The sequence below is a fragment of the Trachinotus anak genome, unplaced genomic scaffold (genome assembly GCF_046630095.1).
Source record: "Trachinotus anak isolate AG129_WGS33_773 ecotype Australia unplaced genomic scaffold, CSIRO_AGI_Tana_v1 ptg000012l, whole genome shotgun sequence".
Taxonomy (NCBI): Eukaryota; Metazoa; Chordata; class Actinopteri; order Carangiformes; family Carangidae; genus Trachinotus; species Trachinotus anak.
In genome coordinates, this window is record NW_027273863.1 from 20951913 (window position 1) to 20972537 (window position 20625).

The window sequence follows — 20625 nt, forward strand, 5'->3', positions numbered from 1 at the left end:
CTTGGAGGTCTTGCTGGGCGTAGTTTTATATTTTGGAGAGAGCCACACTAGCTGTTTCTGCCTGTGTCCACTCTTTACGCTATGCTAAGCTACCAAGCTCTTGGCACCAGCTCCATGCATAACCCAAACCCTGAATATGAACCTACAAATATGTGTACCTCCCAAAATATAAAGCCCCTATATGCAAGAGTTGAACATTTCAGACTTTGTTGTCTCCTAGTAATAGCATCAAATCAGACACTGGCAGTAATGCACGCCATTATCCCCTCAGCCAGTCATTCAGGTGCTGCAGATGAGCAGGTCAGTGGGCACAAGTTAAAGACTGTGGTAGTACCGTGGCTGTGTGTGTAACTGTCTGAATATGAAGCAGAGCATTTCAAAAAAGGTTATGTATGCTCACTGAACCACACCTGCATTTTAAGTCAGAAAAATTAAGCCTCTGTGAAAATTATACCTCACTTTGTCACCCTTTAAAAATGTGAAAAGGTTTTAAATGGCTACTGAGCATTTATTTCCAGGTCATCAACATTACTTTTCTGTAGTTGGGCGGCGAGGGGGTACGATGAGGTGAAACCATTTTAGTTCCTGGCTGCCATCGTGCAGCAAAGGAGTTTCAAAGTTTAATTCCAAAAATGAATTCCTTTTGTATTTAGAATAAAAAACACCTGGTGGTCATTGTTCAACATTTCATGTCTCCTGATTACATCCTCTAAAATGTTCTTATTATTGTGTATGCAAATGTCTTTGGAGAGCTAATAAGGCCAGCGCTATTCTGTAATATCTCATTTTGGAAGGAATTTCTTCTTTTGAAATGTTCATGAAAGTATGTCATTGAGGAGACGTGACAGATTTATTCAGTGGTTGGAAGAGAAAGAAAGGAGGCTGCAGACACTTTCGGCTGGGTTTACTTTGTCTCCTGTTGATAACAGCTGCGCATGGGGCTTTAATTTTTATTTACGTTCTCTTTACAACATATTATACAGAGTCATCGACTGTTGTTAGCGCTCTAGAATTATCACAAGCATTAAAATAAATGTAAAAAATATGTAAGAAGCTCCAGTCATTTCAAACGAAGGGATGTTACAGTGCGACTAGGACTAATACAGTTCATAATACATACAAACAAAACATTTTTAAAAAGGCATTTTAACGCTGTCTTATGTCAGGTGTCTGTGTGGCTTTGCTGAAAAAGAAGAAAACATTCTAACCAATCCATGCGACTGGATAGTTAAACAGCGACTAGTGAAACAGATCTCCAGTTATAAAGACGTGGGCTTTAGCACCTCCATTCCTTGTTATGAATTTTAAAGGAACATTCAAGTCTACACCATCCACCCTGCATATCAAGCACGCAGATCGCAATCCATCTTTGGCTCAGGGTTGGGGAAGGAGCACCTTTAAAAGAAAGCTCTGGGGGAAGAGCAGGCTCTATCTGTAGTGATACATACGGATTTTTAGGCTTGGCTTAACACACCAGATACGTCTCTTCCGCCGAAGCTTTCTCCCACAGCAAGCACGGTCCTCCCCCTTTTTTCTTTTTTTTCTCCCCAGCCACGTTTGTGCTGAATCTGAGGCTAACCGAAACCCTCATCTCCACCCCGCGTGTTTTCTCTGACACCGCACGACAACCTCGATTTCCCTTCACCTCGGAATAAGACGTGCACCAAAGACACAGCCACACAGTACCATCCATAACACACAAGGTCAGAAATATAATGGCATATTCCATAAAATACAATTACATTTCTTCACTGCCTCGATAAACATGTTCTCCATGTGTCCTTTCTTTGTACACATGTAAAAAATGTCTCAGAAATCATTATTTGCTTTACTTAGGGTGACATACTGTTGGTTTTTTTTATATATATATATCAAATCTCTTTTAAACACTCTTTAACTAGACACACATATACATAAAAACACGCGTCGTATTTGCGACCGGAGAAGAGCTAGCTAGATTATAAGTTTCTGTCTTCATTGAGAACTAAAGGCCGATTTCTGCCCATGTGTTTCCTTCCCTTGCCAGTTGAGGGCAGGGGAGAGCATTTTGGCATTCGAACCAGCAGAAATAAGACAGTGAGGGGTCGTTGAAAGGAGGGCTAAGAGTAGGGGGCATGCCTTTGGGGGAGGTGGCATTTTGAAGGGCAAGAGAGAAGGGCGGTCGTCGATCACTGGACAAGACATAGGGGAGAGAGATGTCCATCACTGAGTTTGAAAGAGAGAAGAAGGAGGGTGTAGAGGAGGAGGAAGGACAGTAGAGAGGAAAGAGGAGCAGAGCATTGAGCTGTAGGCCTGGCAGTCAGATAAGGGGAGGCTTAAAGAGTGGAGTGGATTGTGTATAGGCCTTTTCTGTGGGGGAATAATGCAGTGCAGAGTCACTAGACGACAGGAAGAGGAAGAGATAAAGGAGGCCAAAGACGTAAAGACAGAGAGAATGAAACACGGGTTTGGTGGGAGATGAATCCCAAGATGGGAGCTGAGATGAAGAAGTGAATAACAGAGGAGCGAAGACAGCAGAGGAGGCGGGGAGGGAGATGTAGAGAGAGATATCTGGTTACCAGCACGCGCTAAAATAATTAGCCCTGGGCTGGCGGGGAGAAGCTTGCGAGCGGATTAACTGGACCTAAAATAACTGAGAGCACAGAAGCTGCACCTCTTCCTGGTAAGCCCTTTTGTCAGACTCCTGAGGGCATCCGCCAGCCCTCGGGGGCCGTGACGTCATCCCAGGTTCGTCAGTCGCCGGCCGTCGAGTCAACAGCGGACAGCCTCATGCACTAACAGCGCAGCAGGCTCCCCCTACTGCCCACCCTGCTTGCTTCTGTCCGCCCCCCCACACTCCCCTCCCCTGTTGGCTGAAAAATGTGCAGCTGTTACAGTAAGCCCGGACGCTCTCACAGCACCAGAAATAGCCCCCTTTAGCCAGGGCAGGGACATGGCGACAACCTCCATTAGCTCAAATGTGAGAGGATTGAATCACCCCGAGCTTGAGGGCTTGAACCTCTATCTACGCGGGCTGAGAGCAGGAATCATATTTCTCTCCCACCATCACGCTCCTCTCCCTCTCTGTCTCTCGTTTTCTCTATCTGAAGTCCAGAGTGCACTCGCAGCTCCACTCAGTGTGTGTGATTGAGTCGTAAACATTAAGGGGGAAGATTCAGGGGACTCTAAACACAGAGGGATGTCTTTCAGGTTCCTCCTAAGGAAGTTATGTGTATAGTTAGGCCTTAAACAGTTTTACAGTTTGCCCAATGAGTGCATACAGGGTCTCCAATGAGGCGTTGTAAAAATTATTCGACACTGTTGCCACTGATATAGCAGGACTGTTCTTACAGCCAGTGCTGTCTTGAAAGAGTAGAGATAATGGGAAATAATGGGGGTTGCATCAGGCTGGGCAGAAAAGGAGGGAGCAGACTAGAGGAGTGGAGGCAGTCATGGAGAAGTCAGACCTTTATCTATAGGAGAAAGAAAAGGAAGAAGAGAGGGAAGGGAAGTGAGAGAGGAAGAGAAACAGGATAGAGCAGTTAGCATATAAATCACTGTTGTAATTTGAATTAACAAGAAAGTCAGGAAATTCACAGTGAAAGAGGAAGAAATGGGATCGGAGAGGAAAGAGAAAGAAGATCAGGGTGAGGGGAGAAAGTTAGAGTTTGACACGTCGCCTTCGAGAAAAAGCAAATTGGCTTGTCCCCGCAGCTGGGGATTGGTGATGCGTATCGGACGCACTTGGAAAAAGCTTTTTCGGCGGATAGGATCACAATGAAAGGAACCAGAAAGGCAAAACCCGAGGAGCAGCTTTTTAGATTTTGTTATCAAACCCTGCCGTCTTAGGGTCTCGCTTCAAATGGCATATCTTATGACCTGACAAAAGTACTCGGGGTGCCAGCTGGTGTAAGAGATTATCACGACATCTTAGATGTCGGCCCATATAGCTGCTGCGTCTACAGTCATCAGCCTGTGACAAGAGCAGATATGATTTGACTCATTTATTCAGGGACTCAGGTTGGCGTTGTGGTGGGTGTACAGTAGGTTTGAGGTTTAACTCTTCTGCTGTTTCCTCAGTAGACGTCCCACACTCCTATCCTCAACGCCCCTCCCCCCCTCCCCCCCATTGGCGTCCCCTGCCTCCCTATTGGTCTATTGTCTGAAGGTGAGCTGGTTGGCGAGGTGGGAGAGAAGGCCAAGCGCTTTGGACCTCCCCATCCTTCCCTCGCCGCTGGGCCCCTCCTCCCCATTTCTGCGGGTCAGCTCCAGCTCGATGGTCATCAGCACCCGGCCCGGGCCCTCCTCCCCACCTCCCCCCACCCTCTCTGTCTTTCTGACTATGGTTCGCTGCTGCTGATTGGGCTGGGACTTCGCCACCGCCTGGCGCATGGGCTGGAGCAGCCAGCTGGCGAGCCCGCCCCAGCCCCTCCCCGTATCCTATTTCTTATCCTTGCGTGACTCCTGCTTCTTCTTTTCCGAGGCGGCCGCCTTCACCTTGGAGGGGTCAGCAGGAGGCGCGGGGCCCTGTGGGGGAGGAGGGAGAGGGGGTCGGGGGGAGAACAGGGGAGGAGAGTCACTTCAGGAGGAAAGGAGCGTGAGGGAGATAGAAAGAGAGAGAGAGAGGGCAAGGAGGTAAGGAAGGAGGGGGTGGGGGTGAGATGGGGTGCGTTAGAGGTGAGAAGATGAGAGATGGGGTTAGCAGGATGGGTGGAGCTGTGTGAAGAGGAGAGAAAAACACATTTAGGAGGAGGAGAAGAGAGACAGACATACGGAGAGACAGAAAGGGGTGAGGAGGTAGAGAGACAGTCCTTTTAGGGGAGGGGGTAGCAAGTGAGAGGAGGCGGTGTCCAGAGCTGTAAGGGGGTGACAAAACAGGTAACCATGCGTTAGGATAGGACACAGTGGCAGGCCGGCTCCAAACACCTGTGACAACTGCGTGACAATAGATCAATAACACACACTCCTCTACACACACACACAAACACACAAACTGTATACCAGACTGGGTTTTAATTGGGAATTGACCGATACTGGTGTGAGCTGTAGATATTTTTAGATGATGAGCAACATCCTTAAATGTGACGTTTGTCTTGTGAAGACATAAAAGGACGTGGCTAAATATGAAGATTATAAAGGCTTAAAATTAGACTGAAAAGTGAGTGTTTTAGACATGTACGACATATTTTCAGTGACTATATTTCCCTGCCTCATTAGGACATGCAGGATAATGAAATATAGTCTTTTAAATACTGTTGAAATAATGGTTATATGTAAAGTACATGTACAATCCACAACCTAATCTGAAGTGCTCAAATCCAGCCTTTTTCAGTTTCAATGTGAAGGAGAATTAATAATTCATTGTGAACCTTCCAGACCATTTTGCTGTAGCTGTGGTCAGAGCTGCTTGACTGGAGTCATGATATTTGTGAAAAAAAAAAAAAAAAAAAAAAGCTTCAAATATTCATCCAACTAGCACTTGCGTAATCCATCCATTCACTCCCACTTATTCTGGATATTGTCTGTGCAAAGTCTAAAAACATCTTTAAGAAGGAATCTATGAAAGGGAGAGGAGGAGGAGGAGGGAAAGTGAAGTAAAGTGAGACTCTAGTTGAGCACGAATCAGAAAGGACAGAGTGGAGATAAGGTCAAGACAACAACACACTTTACTTCACAATAGCTGTATTTCAGTGCATTAACCTGCGAGTTGACCTATTGAAAAGTATCACGGGTGCAGGATAATGCTTTGATGGAACTTAATGAAACTTCACCCATATGTAATGATTTTCTCCATAACACTGTGTATTATTTAAAAAAAAAAAAAAAAGAAAAAGAAAAAACACTTCCACAGGTTGAACTACAGGCCGGTACACTGCTGTAAAGTGTTACCAAGGACAGACAGAGTGAATGGGAAGCATGCTGGATTTGAGGTTTGGAGGCTGAAATAATTCTGCTCTAATACATCAGGTTAGTCAACGGTGGAAAGCACACCAGGGGCTGCTTCTTCTCGCTGAAGCCTCGACTAATAATACCCCACTGATTGCATTGGAAAATTTATCATCTTTAATTATGCACTGTGCAAAAGCAGCACACACTCTGATCAGGCAGAGATCGAGGCGTAGGTTACAGCTAACATCCGGCTCCACAGGGCTGCCACGCAGTCCATCCGGTGTCATTACCCTCAATCACACTTACATTCTCTCATATATCATTGTATTGTTTACCATTACGCATCCAGTGGAAGGCTCTGTTACTGCTGCATTGTATTGCGGCGCGCCCACGCTAATGACGGGGCTGCTTCGTAAACACACTCCAGCCTGCTTAGGCAGAATGCAGAGCCATCCTCGTTACAGGAGCTGCACACACTTCAAAGGAAATGTGGGTACAGTGGCAAAACAGGAGGGCTGGTGGGGAGGTAGATAGGTGGGTAAGTGGCTGCGTCCCCTGCTGCATACTAAAAAGAGACGGCGACAGGTGAGGAGGGAGATTGAGAGGCAGATGAAGGGTGAGAGGTAGTGATTTTCTGTCCAGAACCGAAGCTGATCAAAACCCAGAAGACCTGAGGAGGGAGAGGAAGAGAAACTCGGGAGGGAGTGAGGCGATGGTGGAGGAGGAGGTGGTGGTGATGGGGAGGAGGTGGAGGGATGGATCGACGGAGCAAGAGAGGGAATAAGAAGGGAAGAGGAGAGGGGGAATTCGACAGACAGATGCTTCTCATGGTCAGCGAGGAAGTCAAAGGCACGGAGAGGCTGGGGTGGGGGGAAGAGGAGGAGGAGGAGGAGGAGGAAGATGCGACTGGAAAGAGAGAGAGAGAGAGAGAGAGAGAGAGAGAGAGAGAGAGAGAGAGAGAGAGAGACAGGGGACCGGATAAAAGGAATGTGAATTAGAGAGATTGAGGGAGGGAGTGAAATGAAGTGGAGTGGGGGGCCAACTGGGGCATGGAAAGAAGGCTGGGTGGGGTGGGATGTGCGTGTGTGTGTCTGCATGTGTGTGTGAGCTCAGATCGATATCGAGTGCACTCAATTATCATTCCAGTACAGTGTGTGTGTGTGTGTGTGTGTGTGTGTGTGTTCGTTCCTGTGAGCTTTCTTATGTGTGTGGCTGCGGGGTAAACTCCTCTCCCACAACTCCACCTAATGGGGAGTAGCACACACCACGGGGTTCCTTTGTCTCTCTGTCTCGCTCACTCGCTCACCCACAGCCTTTTGGAGATTTGTAGTGCAAGCCAAGCAAACAGAAAGTAACAAAGATGGTGAGGCTGATAGAAAATTGTGTTGTGTCAGCAGAGCCTCCTAATAAGGGCCATTTGATCAAACAACCACTTATGAGCGCACTATAAAATCCCATGGGTGCTCTGTGTGTGTGGCGTAGCTACAAGAGAGGGATCAGCTCGGAGGGAAAATAAATAAAAATAAAAAAGAAGCGAGCGTGAGCTCAGATGGAATAGCTGCTTCTGCTGTGTATTTTTCCTCCGAGCCGAGACTTTCAGGAGAGTAACTGTAAATGACAACGTTGTCAAATATTTCAGTGTCCTTTTGGCGGCGAGTTATTTATTCATATATGCACTGTCACCCGCCGCAGGCACTTGAGAGCAACTGACTGCAACTCAAGAGTAACCTGACAATCAAACGACAGTAGAAAGGGAAGAAGAAGACAGAGGGAGGAAGAAGGGCTCCGGGGAGATGAGAGCGAGTACACTTGTTTGAGGTAGCAGGATGGGTTGGCCCTCAATGGTGTCGCCACCCCCCTCCACAGGTTTGAGCCACGGGGGCAGGACGCTGCACTCCAAACGGCCCCTGGACGCTGCCGCTGATGCTTCATCTTTGCATTAGCTTGTACCTGCGGCTAAATGACTCGGCGTCACAAAAACACCTTTGATCTCCCGCCTCGGTTATCTTTGCACGCTTCTCATTTCAAAGCTCATTTTTGATTTAGGAAAATGCCTTGAACTGGAATCCCTTTACTTCCTTCCTTTTTTTTTTCCCCCCCATTATCAGCATGCAAGGCGTACAGGCGATTACAATACACCCCCGCAACCATCCAGCCCCCACATTACCACAGAGTAATCAAACAGAACTTGCCCTGGTGCCTTGTATTCACAAAAGAATACAAGCCACCAAAATGTCTGATTAATCCAACACTTGAGGCTATCACACTCCCATGAGGAATAGAGGGGAGAGAAAAAAATACCCCAAATCCTTGGCGTGCAGCAGCGTAAAACCACTGATAACAGCCCGGACCATAATAGGCCCAGTGATTTTCATTTGACTCCCAGTGAGTGAAATCAGTAGCTCCTGTCCATTTCCCCACAGCGAGCAAATCACAGTCCCATTCAATACAGCAATAGCATTAGTGCCGTGACCTGGCCTCAGCCATTTCACAGTCGCTGGTTTGATTTTTGCCCCATGGCTGTTTACTAGTACCGTGCTGTTTGGCCCCCCTGAGGGAGCTGAAGGAGGAGTGAGGGCCACAAGAGAGAGAGAGCAAGAGAGGAGGGACAGTACGGGCTTTAAACCACCTCCAACGCTCAGACAGCACTAGAATTTGAACAGCTTGAACACTGTTATTAGTGTTTGCCGGGCAGAGTTTGAATGACATGTTATTTTGTGGCTGATATGTTGCTGCAAGGAGGAGACGGCTAAGCGTCCGGACATATTGGAGCTGCCTGGACTGGCATTGCGGGAATGCGATTATGAAACTGTGCCGTTATGCACTGTCATGTTGGATATATACTGTTGTGTGGCTGCGCTGCAACTCAATAGATGAATATTCCTCCTGACACCACATTTCCTGTGCCGAACAAATATTCAAACACTGAACGCTACTGTAATCTCTCCAAAAGGACGTCATTTTACCACGTAGCGCCTGAATGTGACAGCAGACAAAGCTGTTGCATTTGGTGTTGTTGGGTGGATGGAGTGTGTGAGGAAAGGAGGCAAAGGAAAAGGAGCAGGAGGAGGAGGAAGAGGAGGAGGAGGAGGAGGAAGAGGAAGAGGGGATGTGGAAGGAGGAATGGAGGGAACTTGCCTGTCTCTGCTGTGATCCCTCTTTCTTTTTCTTGCCATGTTTGCTGGAGGGGACAAAAGAAAGACAATGTCAGAATGTCGAATCTATCTCTCCCTCCAGTGGTCACAGGGCAGCATTGCCTGGCAGCCATCATAAAGAGAACATCATCTTAATCTACTGGACCTGTGTCAAACACAGGCCCCCGGTGCTCAATGTGTTAAGATCTCATAAGATTGGAAAGGTATAAGCAAGATGATGGATCCATCATCTTCATGATCTAGTGGATCATCCACTCAGGCTTTTACTCATCTTGCTTTGCTCCTGTCCATGTGTTTCCAGCTGACTAATTTCAAATCTAAATCTTGCACACCTAACCAAATCAAATCGTGGCACCGCAGCTACGCCAGCTTGGCCACACAGGTGTCGGTGCCAGGGATGGGCTCTGGCCTCAGCTCCAGTCCCTGGCACAGACACGACTGGCAGAGCGCCGCCGGCCACAGGCCGGGCACTGACCTGACACTGAGGCTGAAGACGCGGCGCGCCACCAGGAACCTCATCAGGTAGTAGATGACCACGATGAGCACCAACAGGCCCAGCACCACCCCGATGATGGCCCCTGTGATCACGCCAGCCTGGATGGGTACTGTGGATAGAGAAGAGGAGAAGAGGAGGGGTGTTAGAAGGTAGAGTGGAGGAGAACAACGTGGAGAATTTGAGAATAAAAAGGAGGAACACATGGAAACCACATGACAGCAGCGTTCAGAAGAAAATAGAAGGTACAAGGAAGGAAACAGTAAAGGGGTGAGAGAAGAAAAGACGTTTTCACAGGAGAGAGGAAATGTATGAGAGATGAAAGTGGAATAGAAAAGGAAAGCAAAGGTAAAATAAAGGTTGAATGAAAGATGAAGGATTCAAGTGCAGTAGAGGCAGAGAAGAGGAGGTGAAGGGAAGGAGAGATAAGGTAGAATAAAGGTGAGAGCAGTGCTAGAGGAACGGATGGAGAAGGTGGGGGATGGGATGAGACGGTGGAAAATGATAGAGAAGGGGAAAAGAGAGAAATTAGAGGAGAAGGTGAGAGGGAGGGAGAAAAAAAGTGAAAGGGAGGCAGTGATAGCAATCTCAAATAGAAAAAGAGATAACATGGTAATTGATTTCATTTAACGGGAAGTGTGAGGAATTCTAAACGAGGCAGCGCCGCGGCCGGTCTGAACACAGCGCTCGCCTTCGTCTGATGCACAGCGCAAACTGAGATTCATTTTAGACTTTGGGATGATTATAACAAAAATTGAGAACAGTTGGCTTCTGACGAAAAACATTCACCAAAATATGCCATATGGGCTCAGTGGAAAGCTAATGAGCAGACACAGATGTAAGACAATGCAGACATTAGACTCAATATACTGGGGAATTTGATTTTATTGAGGAACCCCCCCAGCAGGACTCACTAACTCCCTTCCCATATCACCTTTCTCAAAGACCAGCAGGCGAACGCTGGAGGGCCGGCCCACTATGTCAGGGGGGTTCTTGGCATCGCAGGTGAAGGTGCCGTTGTCGCTGAACTCCAGGTTCTTGAGCAGGATGGAGCCGTCGCGGCGGCCTGGGTTCCCCACAAACTCCAGCCGGTCCCTGAACGGGCCTTTGTTGTCCACATAGGCGGCACCACCGGTGTAGTGGAAGATCTGTAGCAGACAGAGAGGACATTGAGCTCTTTGTGTATGTGGTGTTACCATGGTGACATGTATTAACTCTGAAGAGTTACTGCTATATTTTACACTCTGTGTGTGGTTATTATACAGAGGGTATACAGTTATATAGATTAACTCTTACTGTGATGGTTCCGATTTAATACTCATGTTGTACAAAATAGAGACAACTTGTCCATAAACTGAACAAAAGCAAGACTGGGAATTGAAACTCTGCACTTTTTTGGTAGCAACCAAAATCTGTCTGTAGCACTGAGCAGCAAAACATGTCAAGTACTGAAGGTTGAAATAAAATCCATAGTCTTGCTTATTTTTTTTTTTTGACATATCGTGCCCAATCTAAACTTAAAATAACAGATTTTTTTTGGTGGGAGTAGAAGCTGTAAACAACCAATCAAGTCGGGTGAAAATAGTGAATTTGTCAGCGCACAGTTTAATTTCAATTTCAATATAGAAGCAGAGCAGCATTAGCCCGCTGTCCTCCTGCCAAATGCAAGTCCAATATTCAGTCTATTATTTCTGTTTTGGTCTCCACCAACCCCTGAGGGAACATTTCTGGCTTTCTAGCTGCGTAATGATGCACAGTTCTCACCAGCTAGTCACTAACTGTGTCAGTCTGCCTTTTACAGTGGAGTTTTTCACTGAAACAACGCCATGCAAACACAGAGAAGTTGCAGGCAGGAAAACCAAAACAACAAGCTGAAAGACACTAAAACGCTCTATAGAGCTGAGCTGACATGACACATCGTCATTCAATCTGAAATATGGATTAGAGCAGCTAAATTTAGCCAGTTTTAAATGATTTTATTTCAAGATCCCATACAACTGCTTGTTTTTAGACATAATAATAAAATTACTTAGATCATTGGCCTTTTGTTTTAAGAAAAAGTGAACAGTTTTGTAGAAAAGCATGTTTACTGTTAGATTCTGAAAAGTTAAGATACATAAAAAAGCATTGTTTAGGTATAATACCATAACCCAGGTACCACAAAAAGCCTTTTACAATGGGAGGATGTCATCACAAATTAAATCCAAAGTCCAGAGAACTGATTTTTTTTTTTAATTGACATTGAACTTAATTGACAGTGATTTGGGGCAATGACCTAGACTCCACAAGGTCAAGGTCAAATTTGGTTGAAATGTTGGCTCTCAACCTGTGAGGCACACGAGCAGGTTCCATGAATTACACACATGCGAACATGCCAGAAATCAAATGCAACATTTTAAAAAGGACAAATGCAGCATGAAAACCGATAGAAATATGAAACTGTAAATCTGTCCAGGCGGGTGAAGAAATGAGCGACAGAAGATAAGTGGAAAAAAAAAAATAAAAAGAAGTGAAATCTAGTTTCAAAGTGAGGGCACTGCGGGAGACAGATGAAGGCGAAGGAGGTGAGGGGAGGAGATAATGAGAGAAGAGGGGAGGGACAAAGAAGGCTGGGCTGGAGAGGAGGAGATTAAGGGAGGTGGACAGAGGGAGGTGCAGTCAGGATGGAGAGATAGAGAGATTAGAGAGATGGTAGAACGATAAGAGTAGAGAGAGTGAAATTAAAGAGCAGCATTAAAGAGAGGCAGGTGAGGCAGCAAGAAAATGAGAAGATTAGGAAAGAAAGTTTCTGTGCAGCTGTTGTTTCCCATCGAAAGTTAATACATGCAAATTGTACTTGTTTGTTAGAATAAATTGAGCGTAGTGTTGAGTGTGTGATGACATTTTAGATAATACACTGTCCTGCGTTTGTCAGATGAAACCCTTCCTCTTTCCTGTTTGCTTCGAGCGCTCTACAAATTCCTCAAAATTTTCTGAATTTGTCCATCCTGATCAACCCTGTTTAAATTCTCCTGATGTTAACGCTGCACAAGCCCAGGTTTATGTAGTTCAGAGAATCAGGCCATGTGACATCAGTACACCACTCCCACTTCTGACTGAGTTTTTGCTCGTCCTTGTGCCTGGCAGGGGCGGAGACGGCGAAAACAAAAAAGGCTTTTGGCAGCAAACAAAGCCGTTGTTGGTCGAGTCTACATCCCTGTCACTGTAAAGGATGCTGCTGTGTTGTCCTCTAAAATATTTATGTGTGGCTTCTTGAATGTGTAAAAAGATCAGCTTCAAGTTGGGAGAACACAACATCAGAATTTCATCCAAGGACACGAGGCAGGGAGGGATGCTCCTCTGCTGCATCTCCACTTAAAGATTTATGCTAAATATCTGGCTCTTCAGCTGCTAAACGCTTCACTGTGTTTCCACAGCTGGTCATTAACTTTGTGTGGCTGCTGTTCAGTGCTGAGCAGGTAGTGTGCAGTGGGTTTATCAGAGCCTTTTCACAAAAACAGCTGATGGTGCAGCTGAAAACGACGCTGATGAGGTTGATGACAGTGAATCATGGCAGCAAAGTTGCAGCTGTAAAACCAAAAGAATGAACTGAAATATACTCAAACTTTTTGTAGCACATTAAGTTTGTTCCAAGCCATTTTCATCAAGCAGCTTTAATGCGGCTCTAACTGAACTTTTTGTAGAGATTTACTGTTTTTTTTTTTTTTTTACAGGTTGCATGAATGTGATGGCGCATGCTCAGATGTGAGTACACCTGTTGTAATATCGAGCCTTTAATCTTGTACAGTTTGTGTGTGAGTGTGTGTGAGTGTGTATGTTACAGAAATGCTGTCCCGGGAGCCATCGGGCCTGTACGTCCAGGAGAAGGTGACGTCCTCCGAGGTCCAGCGCCAGGAGAAGAACGAACAGGACAGTCGGATGTCGGAGCCCACCAGGGCGTGGCGCTCCCAGCCGGTGTAAATCACTATGGCCTGGGACTGCTCAGGCACTGGGAGACACAGATCAGGTGGATGCAGTTAATTCACAGACACCCATCCCATTTTTTTTTCTCTCTTTTACAAAACAACTTTGCGAGGCCATGCACAGTCTGATATATGAGCTTGCAGCAAAATACTAAATCACAGATCCCTGTCGTGTTAGACTTTTGATGTGAATATAACAAATGCATTTCCCCTTAAATCATAACCCTCCTGATTATTTTTCAATCACGAGACATACTACGCAGTACTCACATCACTATTCATTAGTTTTCTCCTTTAAATCTATAACAACAAATCCCCAATGCTAAGATATGCACCCAGAAACACACGTTAAACTGCACATTTAGTGGTGTCGGATCCACTATTGATTCGGACATGTGCTCAGTAAATATTTGGGTTATTACTGGAGCATTGGTGCCAGTCTCTAAAAGTCAAAGGGGAACATCGTTTTCTCTATAAATATGGATTATCTTGGCTTAATCACATTCACTGTTTATGCTTAAATAATATTTAATGATTGATGTTAATTTGGTTTTGGCTGCAAAATCAATATTTTACTTCCCTAGAAAACGCACTCAGCATCTTGAACAAACCACCAAATCCCCGGGGAGCTGCAAACACCTGCTCCTTTAACATTAGCCACAACATCATTTTTGTATTTTTCAGTTCAGACTTGAAGCATGCAAACAGTCACTATGAGTCACAGTATTCGCAGCTACATTAACACTTATGTCCTAAGTGTCCATGAGCTTTTTTTTGCCTCTCTTGACACCCGCAGAGTAAAGTTCACAGCTTTCACTGCAAGAGTCCTTGAGCGATTGGCATTTGTGCAGCCAGGCCCTGCAAAACTTGTCAATGAAATCACACTTGACATCTTTTAATTAAAATTCTCACGAAAAAGCTGCAAATATCTGACGGGTGGGGGGTGAGGGGGGGAGCTACTGCATCTGCTTGAGAGTAAAAACTCTGCCAACCCTTAGTTTAAAAGTCATAACATTAGTTTAGAAAAGGAGCACAGATGGACAGAGCTGGGCCACATAACGATCTCTCAAAAGGAACTATATTCTCTACAGGTGCCCTAATGGCATTTTTAAATGAAATGAAAACAGCAAAGACCAAATTTAAATGCTTAATTTTGTATAAATCCAGTGCAGAGGGAAATGTTACATATCAGTGAAAGATTCGTTAATTCACTGCCTAACCCACTGATCCTTTTTATTAACACCTTCTTCAATAACTTTCAGGTAAGCATTGAAAAGGAAAACAGAAAAACTTCCTATTAGTCACCCTCATTTAACCTTTAACCTCCACCATCACTGGAAAAATTATTTCTAAGTCTTCACTTTCAACAGATGAAATTAAGTGTGGGTTTCTTTCAGACCTCGTGAAGATAAAATTAAAGTTAAATGAAGATTTTTTTTTTTTTTACCTATTCCCAGGAGGACAACCGACGCCAGCGCCAAAAATGTCAGCATGGTTTCAGGCTTCTAGGGAGCTCCCAAAAGACCGATGCTGCAGACCTGACAGGAGCCTGTCGAGGAAGAGTCCCACTCTGGAGGGAGTGCAAGTGGAAGGAGGAGAAAGAAAGAAAGAGAGAAAAGGAGAGTAGAAGGGTGCAGGATGCCAGGGCAGAGGGCTTCAAAACAGGACAACAACAGAAAACCCACTGTCCACTGGTTTATACCCAACCACACCCCTTGCCCAGGCCCGGCCCGGCCCATTCCTCCTCTCCACACACACACACACACACACACACCCCCTCTCCATCCCAACCTCCATCCTTCCTGCCATTTCTCTCCATTTCATCCCTCATTGAAACAAATTACAGACATTATTTTTTGAAGCGGAGGAAAAACGCAGGCGAGAGGCACCTGTGCTGTACAGTAGCTGGTGAATTAATTGGGTAAACAATGGGCAACTTGGGGCGAATTTGCAAACTCTGTCTAGCATTACGCCATGATGAATGTAATGTGTTAGATTACACCCTCACCATGATGTGATTGAGTTGAGAGGGAATGCTAATCAGCACTTAGCATGTAGGCAGGAGTGAGGCTGTGTGACAGGCATTCATGACCATCTGCAGTCGCTCTCTATGTGATCACTGCTCATATGTAAATTTTTACGTGGGGAATGGTGGGAAGCTGTCTGGGCCTGTTTGTGTCTGTTTACAGTGAGGGAGGAGGGGACGAGGGGGGATCCTGCAGCGAGGTCAGCCCAGTGCTCTCTCCTCCATCCCCATCCCTGACCCCTCTTTCTCCTCTGCCTGCACTTTCAACAAGTTTCAGGCCAGTGGCCTAAACAAAGCCTTGACTCTTCACACACTCTCCCTCTCTCTCTGTCCTCCCTCTCTTCAGATTCCTGTCATTTGCTGACGTCTAGCACTTAGAGACAATGGAGAGAGGGGGGGACAGGGGCTGACTGGTGTTTGCCTGTCTGTCAATGGCGCTTTCTTCCACTCCTGCCTCCCCTCTTTCTTTTTCCCTGCCTCTTTTTCTCCTCCTGCCCAGACAAAGCTGTGTATTCAAAGTGCAGCGCCCACTCCTCACTTTTCCAGTAACGGAGACAGCCAGAGTGTGGGGAGAGACCCGCTATATATAGATGGGTTGATATGAGGACAGGACAAGACACACAGACGTGAGAGCAAGAGAGCAGGCGATACAGAGGCAGACGCAGGGGGAGAAAATGAGAAAAAGAGGCAGCCGTGTGAATGAGCAGACACGCTGGAGTGGAATTTCTGCAAAAGCCTCATTTCTGGAGGCCTCATTCCATCATTTTGTCACGCGTCATAAATATGCATTCATTTAGCCGCCGGCATTGTAATAGTGAATACATGCACAAATTAATGGTCTGTGGTACTCTTCCAGCTTCAGCAAACACACGGGCTGGGTTCACTTATACTCATCATGAAGTGTAAGCCATATCAATCATGAGTTGACTCCTCCTACCCCCCTGGCAATATATATATGATGAGAGTGAGAAGAAGAGGAGGTACTCGACAAGGATGCCCACTTCATCCACTTCACTTTGTTATTTTATTGAGCCTACTCATCCAGGTTTCCTGTGCTACAAATCAAGGATCTCTGCAATGGGGCTCTCGGCCAAGACACCGGCAAAGCATTTAGCGATAGATCGACTTTTGCTTACATGTGAGATCACGTCATAAATTCTCGCCACTTGTGACGAATCACAACTGCTCATTCTTCTCAACACCTCAAATACCCCTCTGACGGATCAGCTGAACAAAATGGACCATCTGCCAACTTGTTGGCGCCATCAACTGTCTAAGCTTTGGCTTGAACGTCTAAATCGCGACATCCTCAACAATTATGGCAGATCCTGCCTTCAGGCCCCAGAGAAACAGGGGGATTCTTTATGAGCCTGGCAGGTGCAGAATGTGGCAAGCACCCAAACTCGTCAGCACCAAGTGACAGTGGCGGCAGCAGTGGCTGAGCTTGGCAGGCAGAAACTGTATCACATATAAAGCGAAGGCCTCCATTCCTTCAGCTGGCAGTGATGTAGCACACTAATGTAGGAGAGGGAGAGCTTATCTGCTGCTGAATTATACAGAGAGGAGAGGTAGAGGAGAGGGGAGGAAGGTACCGGGGAGAAACAGACAGAGGAAACTCGATGTGTAGAGCCATTTAGAGACTTTTGCGAAATTATACATGAGTCCTCAGCTCTACTTTCGCGATATTGAGGTGGACAAGGCTTCATATCAATTGGTGTTATTAGAGATGACTGACTAGCAAAGTACCTCAGGCCTCAGCCACTGTGTGAATGAAACCATCTCAAATGTCTGCCTGTATAACTCATCAAGCTTGTTTTCACGGGTTGAGACAGTGGCCTCAGTTGCATTTGGTGAGGGCATGTCATTAGACACCCGTAGAAATTTACAGAGCATATTTTCTTATGATATTGTAATTTTCTTTGACGCAGAATTATTTCCAATGGGATGAAAAAAAAAAACATATGAAGCATACAGTCAAAAGACCGTGGGATAATCACAGTCTGGGAAAGCATCCCGAGCTGTAGATGTTAGAGGCTCTTGTCAACTCAATCCATGTCTAATTTTTCTGCAATGTTGAGTATGTTTGTCACAGTTGAGTGCAGCCCTGATCACAAGGCAGGCTGGCAGATGTGCAGAAGGGGAATGGCTTTCTTGAAATCTGGAGGGCTTCTGTGAATGGAGAGCTCATTTGAGATGGGACTGCTGGAGGGTTCTTCGTCGGTCAAGACGGGAAGAGACGAAGAGAAACAGAAGAGATACACACCACAGAGGCTGGTTCACGCGAAGTTCATAAGACTGATGACCGTCAACAATGACCCAATGGAGGGCACTGCAATCGTGCCCCCTTAAGCACAAGCCGCTCAGTGTGGGCCCAAGTGAAGCACTTATAAATGGGGAACAACGACCACCGCCATCACAAACCAATCATAAAGTAGTCATGTAGTTTTGCTGCAGGGGTTGGATAATCATGCAAAAAAATTTCCATAACCAAACAAGGCAAATGAGCCATAGCAAGAAATTGGCCAGAAAACTGTCCAAAGTTGAATGCTGGAGGGCAGGATTAAATATAAATATAGCAGTGTTATGCCATCTAGGTTTCCTAGAACACAGGTTCATATGGACTAAAAAACACACATCTAGAGTAAGAAACTGCCACAAAAAATATGACTGCAGAGCATCTGTATACATTTTCTATCTCAAGCATTTAGAGCAGTGATTCCCAACAAGGTCTATTTGAGAGAGTTATATGGAACGATTGTGGAGTAGCTTAAGCAATTAAAAAAACAGAAATTAAAAATTGAAATAAAAAATAGCTGTAACACAAGCAAAAGAGGAGAGAAGTCGAAACAGTTATCTAAAGGTAATGGACGGTTACAGGGTTACAGCAGTTACAACTGACAGTGAAGGTTGAGATCCACTGATTAAGAGGACAGTCATCGCACTCTCTTTGTGACATTTAACAGCTTGTTGAGGAAAACATGTCTGTTGGTGAACATGGCAGCATTCAACCAGTAACCACTGTTTTTTGGCATCCTACAAAAAATGAGTCAGTTATTTCAGCAAAAACCCAAAAATGACACATTTACATTCAACTGACTGAAATCTCCAACAGCAACAGATATTATGATATTATATTATGAAAGGTTGAAGGTGTGTGATGTTGTTATAGAGCCATAAAGTTACCAGAGTAAGGAGGGGGTCATCAAAACAACGTCTGGCTTTTACATGAGGTCGCACAGTTCGTTGTCCGTCAGCGTTGGCTTCTTTCAACCATGACCATTACCGTTCCCTAACCAAGTCATTATTTATCAACCAAACCAAGTTGTGACTATCTTACCAAACCCTAAACAGAGCAGTGTCTGACAGTTTTATTTTTGCAACTGTGATTTGATGTTTTCTGAAACAGATAAGAAAATGCTTCCATGTGCTGCCTGGAAGATAGTTAGAAAGTATCGTGTCATTTAATTTGGAGCATTTGTTGGCACAGTCAAATGCAACTTGTACTCGTTTAATTGAGCTGATGAAGTGCTCTGATGAGTCACACAGTGCATACAATTCTGTACTGTCTCTTGTGTTGAGGACCTAACACCCTGTTGGAGTGGAGACTGAAGGACGGGGGAAAACATATAAAGGGCCTGAAAAAGAGGGGGCCTGACATCATCAAATCCGAAAGGTTACTGGCCAACGCTCAGCGCTACTGCTCAAGAAAAACACTATTGATATTCCGTGGGTTCGGCTGAGGACAATGGCAGGGCTTGTCCCTCCCTCTCTCCCTCATGGCCTGGCATGGCAGAGATGTCACAGAGAGCACCAAACAAATGGATGGAAGGATAGAAAGGGATGGAGGGATGGGTAGGAGGAGGTGGAGAAGAACAAACGCATTGTTCGCGGGGTGGAGAAAGGGGTATTGTGAACAAGACAGATAGCTTATGTGGGAGAATGGGGTGGGGTAAAGAGAGGGACACAAAAGGACAGAGAAAGGTGAAACCTGGCAATTTTTTTTATAGATGCCCCCCTTTTTTCTTTGCAGTTGAAGGTAATCCATAACCCTGCTTTAGGGGACACCTCCTAAAACTTTAAAGAGAAACACAGTGGGGACAGTTTTAGCACCAAGGAGCCAGCTTCGCCTTACCTTTCATCTGTCACAACACCAGACATCAGTTCTGGGGCATTTCTTTTTTTAAATCATGTCCCATGCTCCGGAGCCCTCGGCCGGTTTTTAACGTGCAGCACAGAGCGGTTCAGAGGTGGTGAGCAGGTAGGTTTGCAACTGCAACTCCCCCCTGCGGACCCGGTCTGAACGGGTGACTTAATGTGAACTAACAGCACAGCTGTTTGAACACGGGCTAGGACCTTGGTGGAGATGGAGGCCGCTGTGCTGCAATGCCCCGCAGGCGCGTGATGTGCGCCAGCTGCTCCCCTTGGTAAACATCAGTGACACATATATACACACACACTCACAGACAGTTAACCAGGCATGCACATTTTCACAGGGATGATAAAAACAACCCAGTTTACACATGTAAAAAAAGAAGACACCAAAACAGAAACGTCTCAGCGTGCAGGCATTTACAGCCAGCACAAATATACACAAAGACTTTCATGCTTTCCCTCCACTTACACAATCACATATATACAAATTAAGCAGAGACATTTGCCGCAGTCAACCTTCAGAGTAATTCACAACAAAAGCCTGGATCATACAGCGCACAAAATATGGAATTCATTACATATTTGCATTTTCAATATTTCATGCTCTGTTGCTTGTTTGATTTCCATTAGGGCCTTTTCCATCCCTCACAATTGCTGTTTCAAGCCAACTTCTAAAACAACAGTGCAGCTGACAAATGCTATTTGAAATTCAGATTGAGTAACACCAGGAAGTCCCTTGTTTCTATTCAAAAAAACAAAAAAACAAAAAAAAAAACACAAGATGTGATGATGATATTCAAGATGGGTGTCAGATGTAACCAAAGAAGTGTGAAAGAGATATATTTAAACTTTTAATGGGAGAATTTTTATTTTTTTGAAATCTTTACGAGGGGAAAGAAGAGAATAAAGTATGATACAGAAAAAAAAAAAAAAAACACTGGCAGATGAAAAGGGCAGGCAAATCTGGAT

General features: G+C 45.4%; 1 protein-coding gene across 4 annotated transcripts; it reads right to left on the bottom strand.

Annotated features, from left to right (window-relative positions):
- Positions 1 to 899: 899 nt before the first annotated feature.
- mpz (myelin protein zero) lies at positions 900 to 15149 on the bottom strand. Of its 4 annotated transcripts, XM_071490567.1 has the most exons (7): positions 14926 to 15149; positions 13338 to 13504; positions 10451 to 10664; positions 9499 to 9628; positions 9007 to 9049; positions 4477 to 4506; positions 900 to 3452 (listed from the first exon to the last, which is right to left on the bottom strand). In XM_071490567.1, the coding sequence occupies exons 1-7, from the start codon at positions 14969 to 14971 to the stop codon at positions 3441 to 3443; spliced, it is 642 nt and encodes a 213-aa protein (XP_071346668.1). In that variant the 5' UTR covers positions 14972 to 15149; the 3' UTR covers positions 900 to 3440. The 4 variants fall into 4 exon arrangements, with proteins under 4 accessions (XP_071346668.1, XP_071346669.1, XP_071346666.1 ...); XM_071490568.1 differs by lacking the exon at positions 4477 to 4506; XM_071490565.1 differs by lacking the exon at positions 900 to 3452 and having other exon boundaries at positions 4290 to 4506; positions 14926 to 15117.
- Between the last annotated feature and the right edge of the window lie 5476 nt (positions 15150 to 20625).

Excerpts from the sequence above, each read along its gene's own strand:
- mpz (XM_071490565.1), bottom strand. The coding sequence starts at position 14,971 with ATGCTGACATTTTTGGCGCTGGCGTCGGTTGTCCTCCTGGGAATAG. Across the intron at positions 13,505-14,925 it reads GGTTGTCCTCCTGGGAATAG|TGCCTGAGCAGTCCCAGGCC; the intron begins GTAAAAAAAAAA and ends TGTGTCTCCCAG. Across the intron at positions 9,050-9,498 it reads GTCTTCAGCCTCAGTGTCAG|CAAACATGGCAAGAAAAAGA; the intron begins GTCAGTGCCCGG and ends TGTCCCCTCCAG.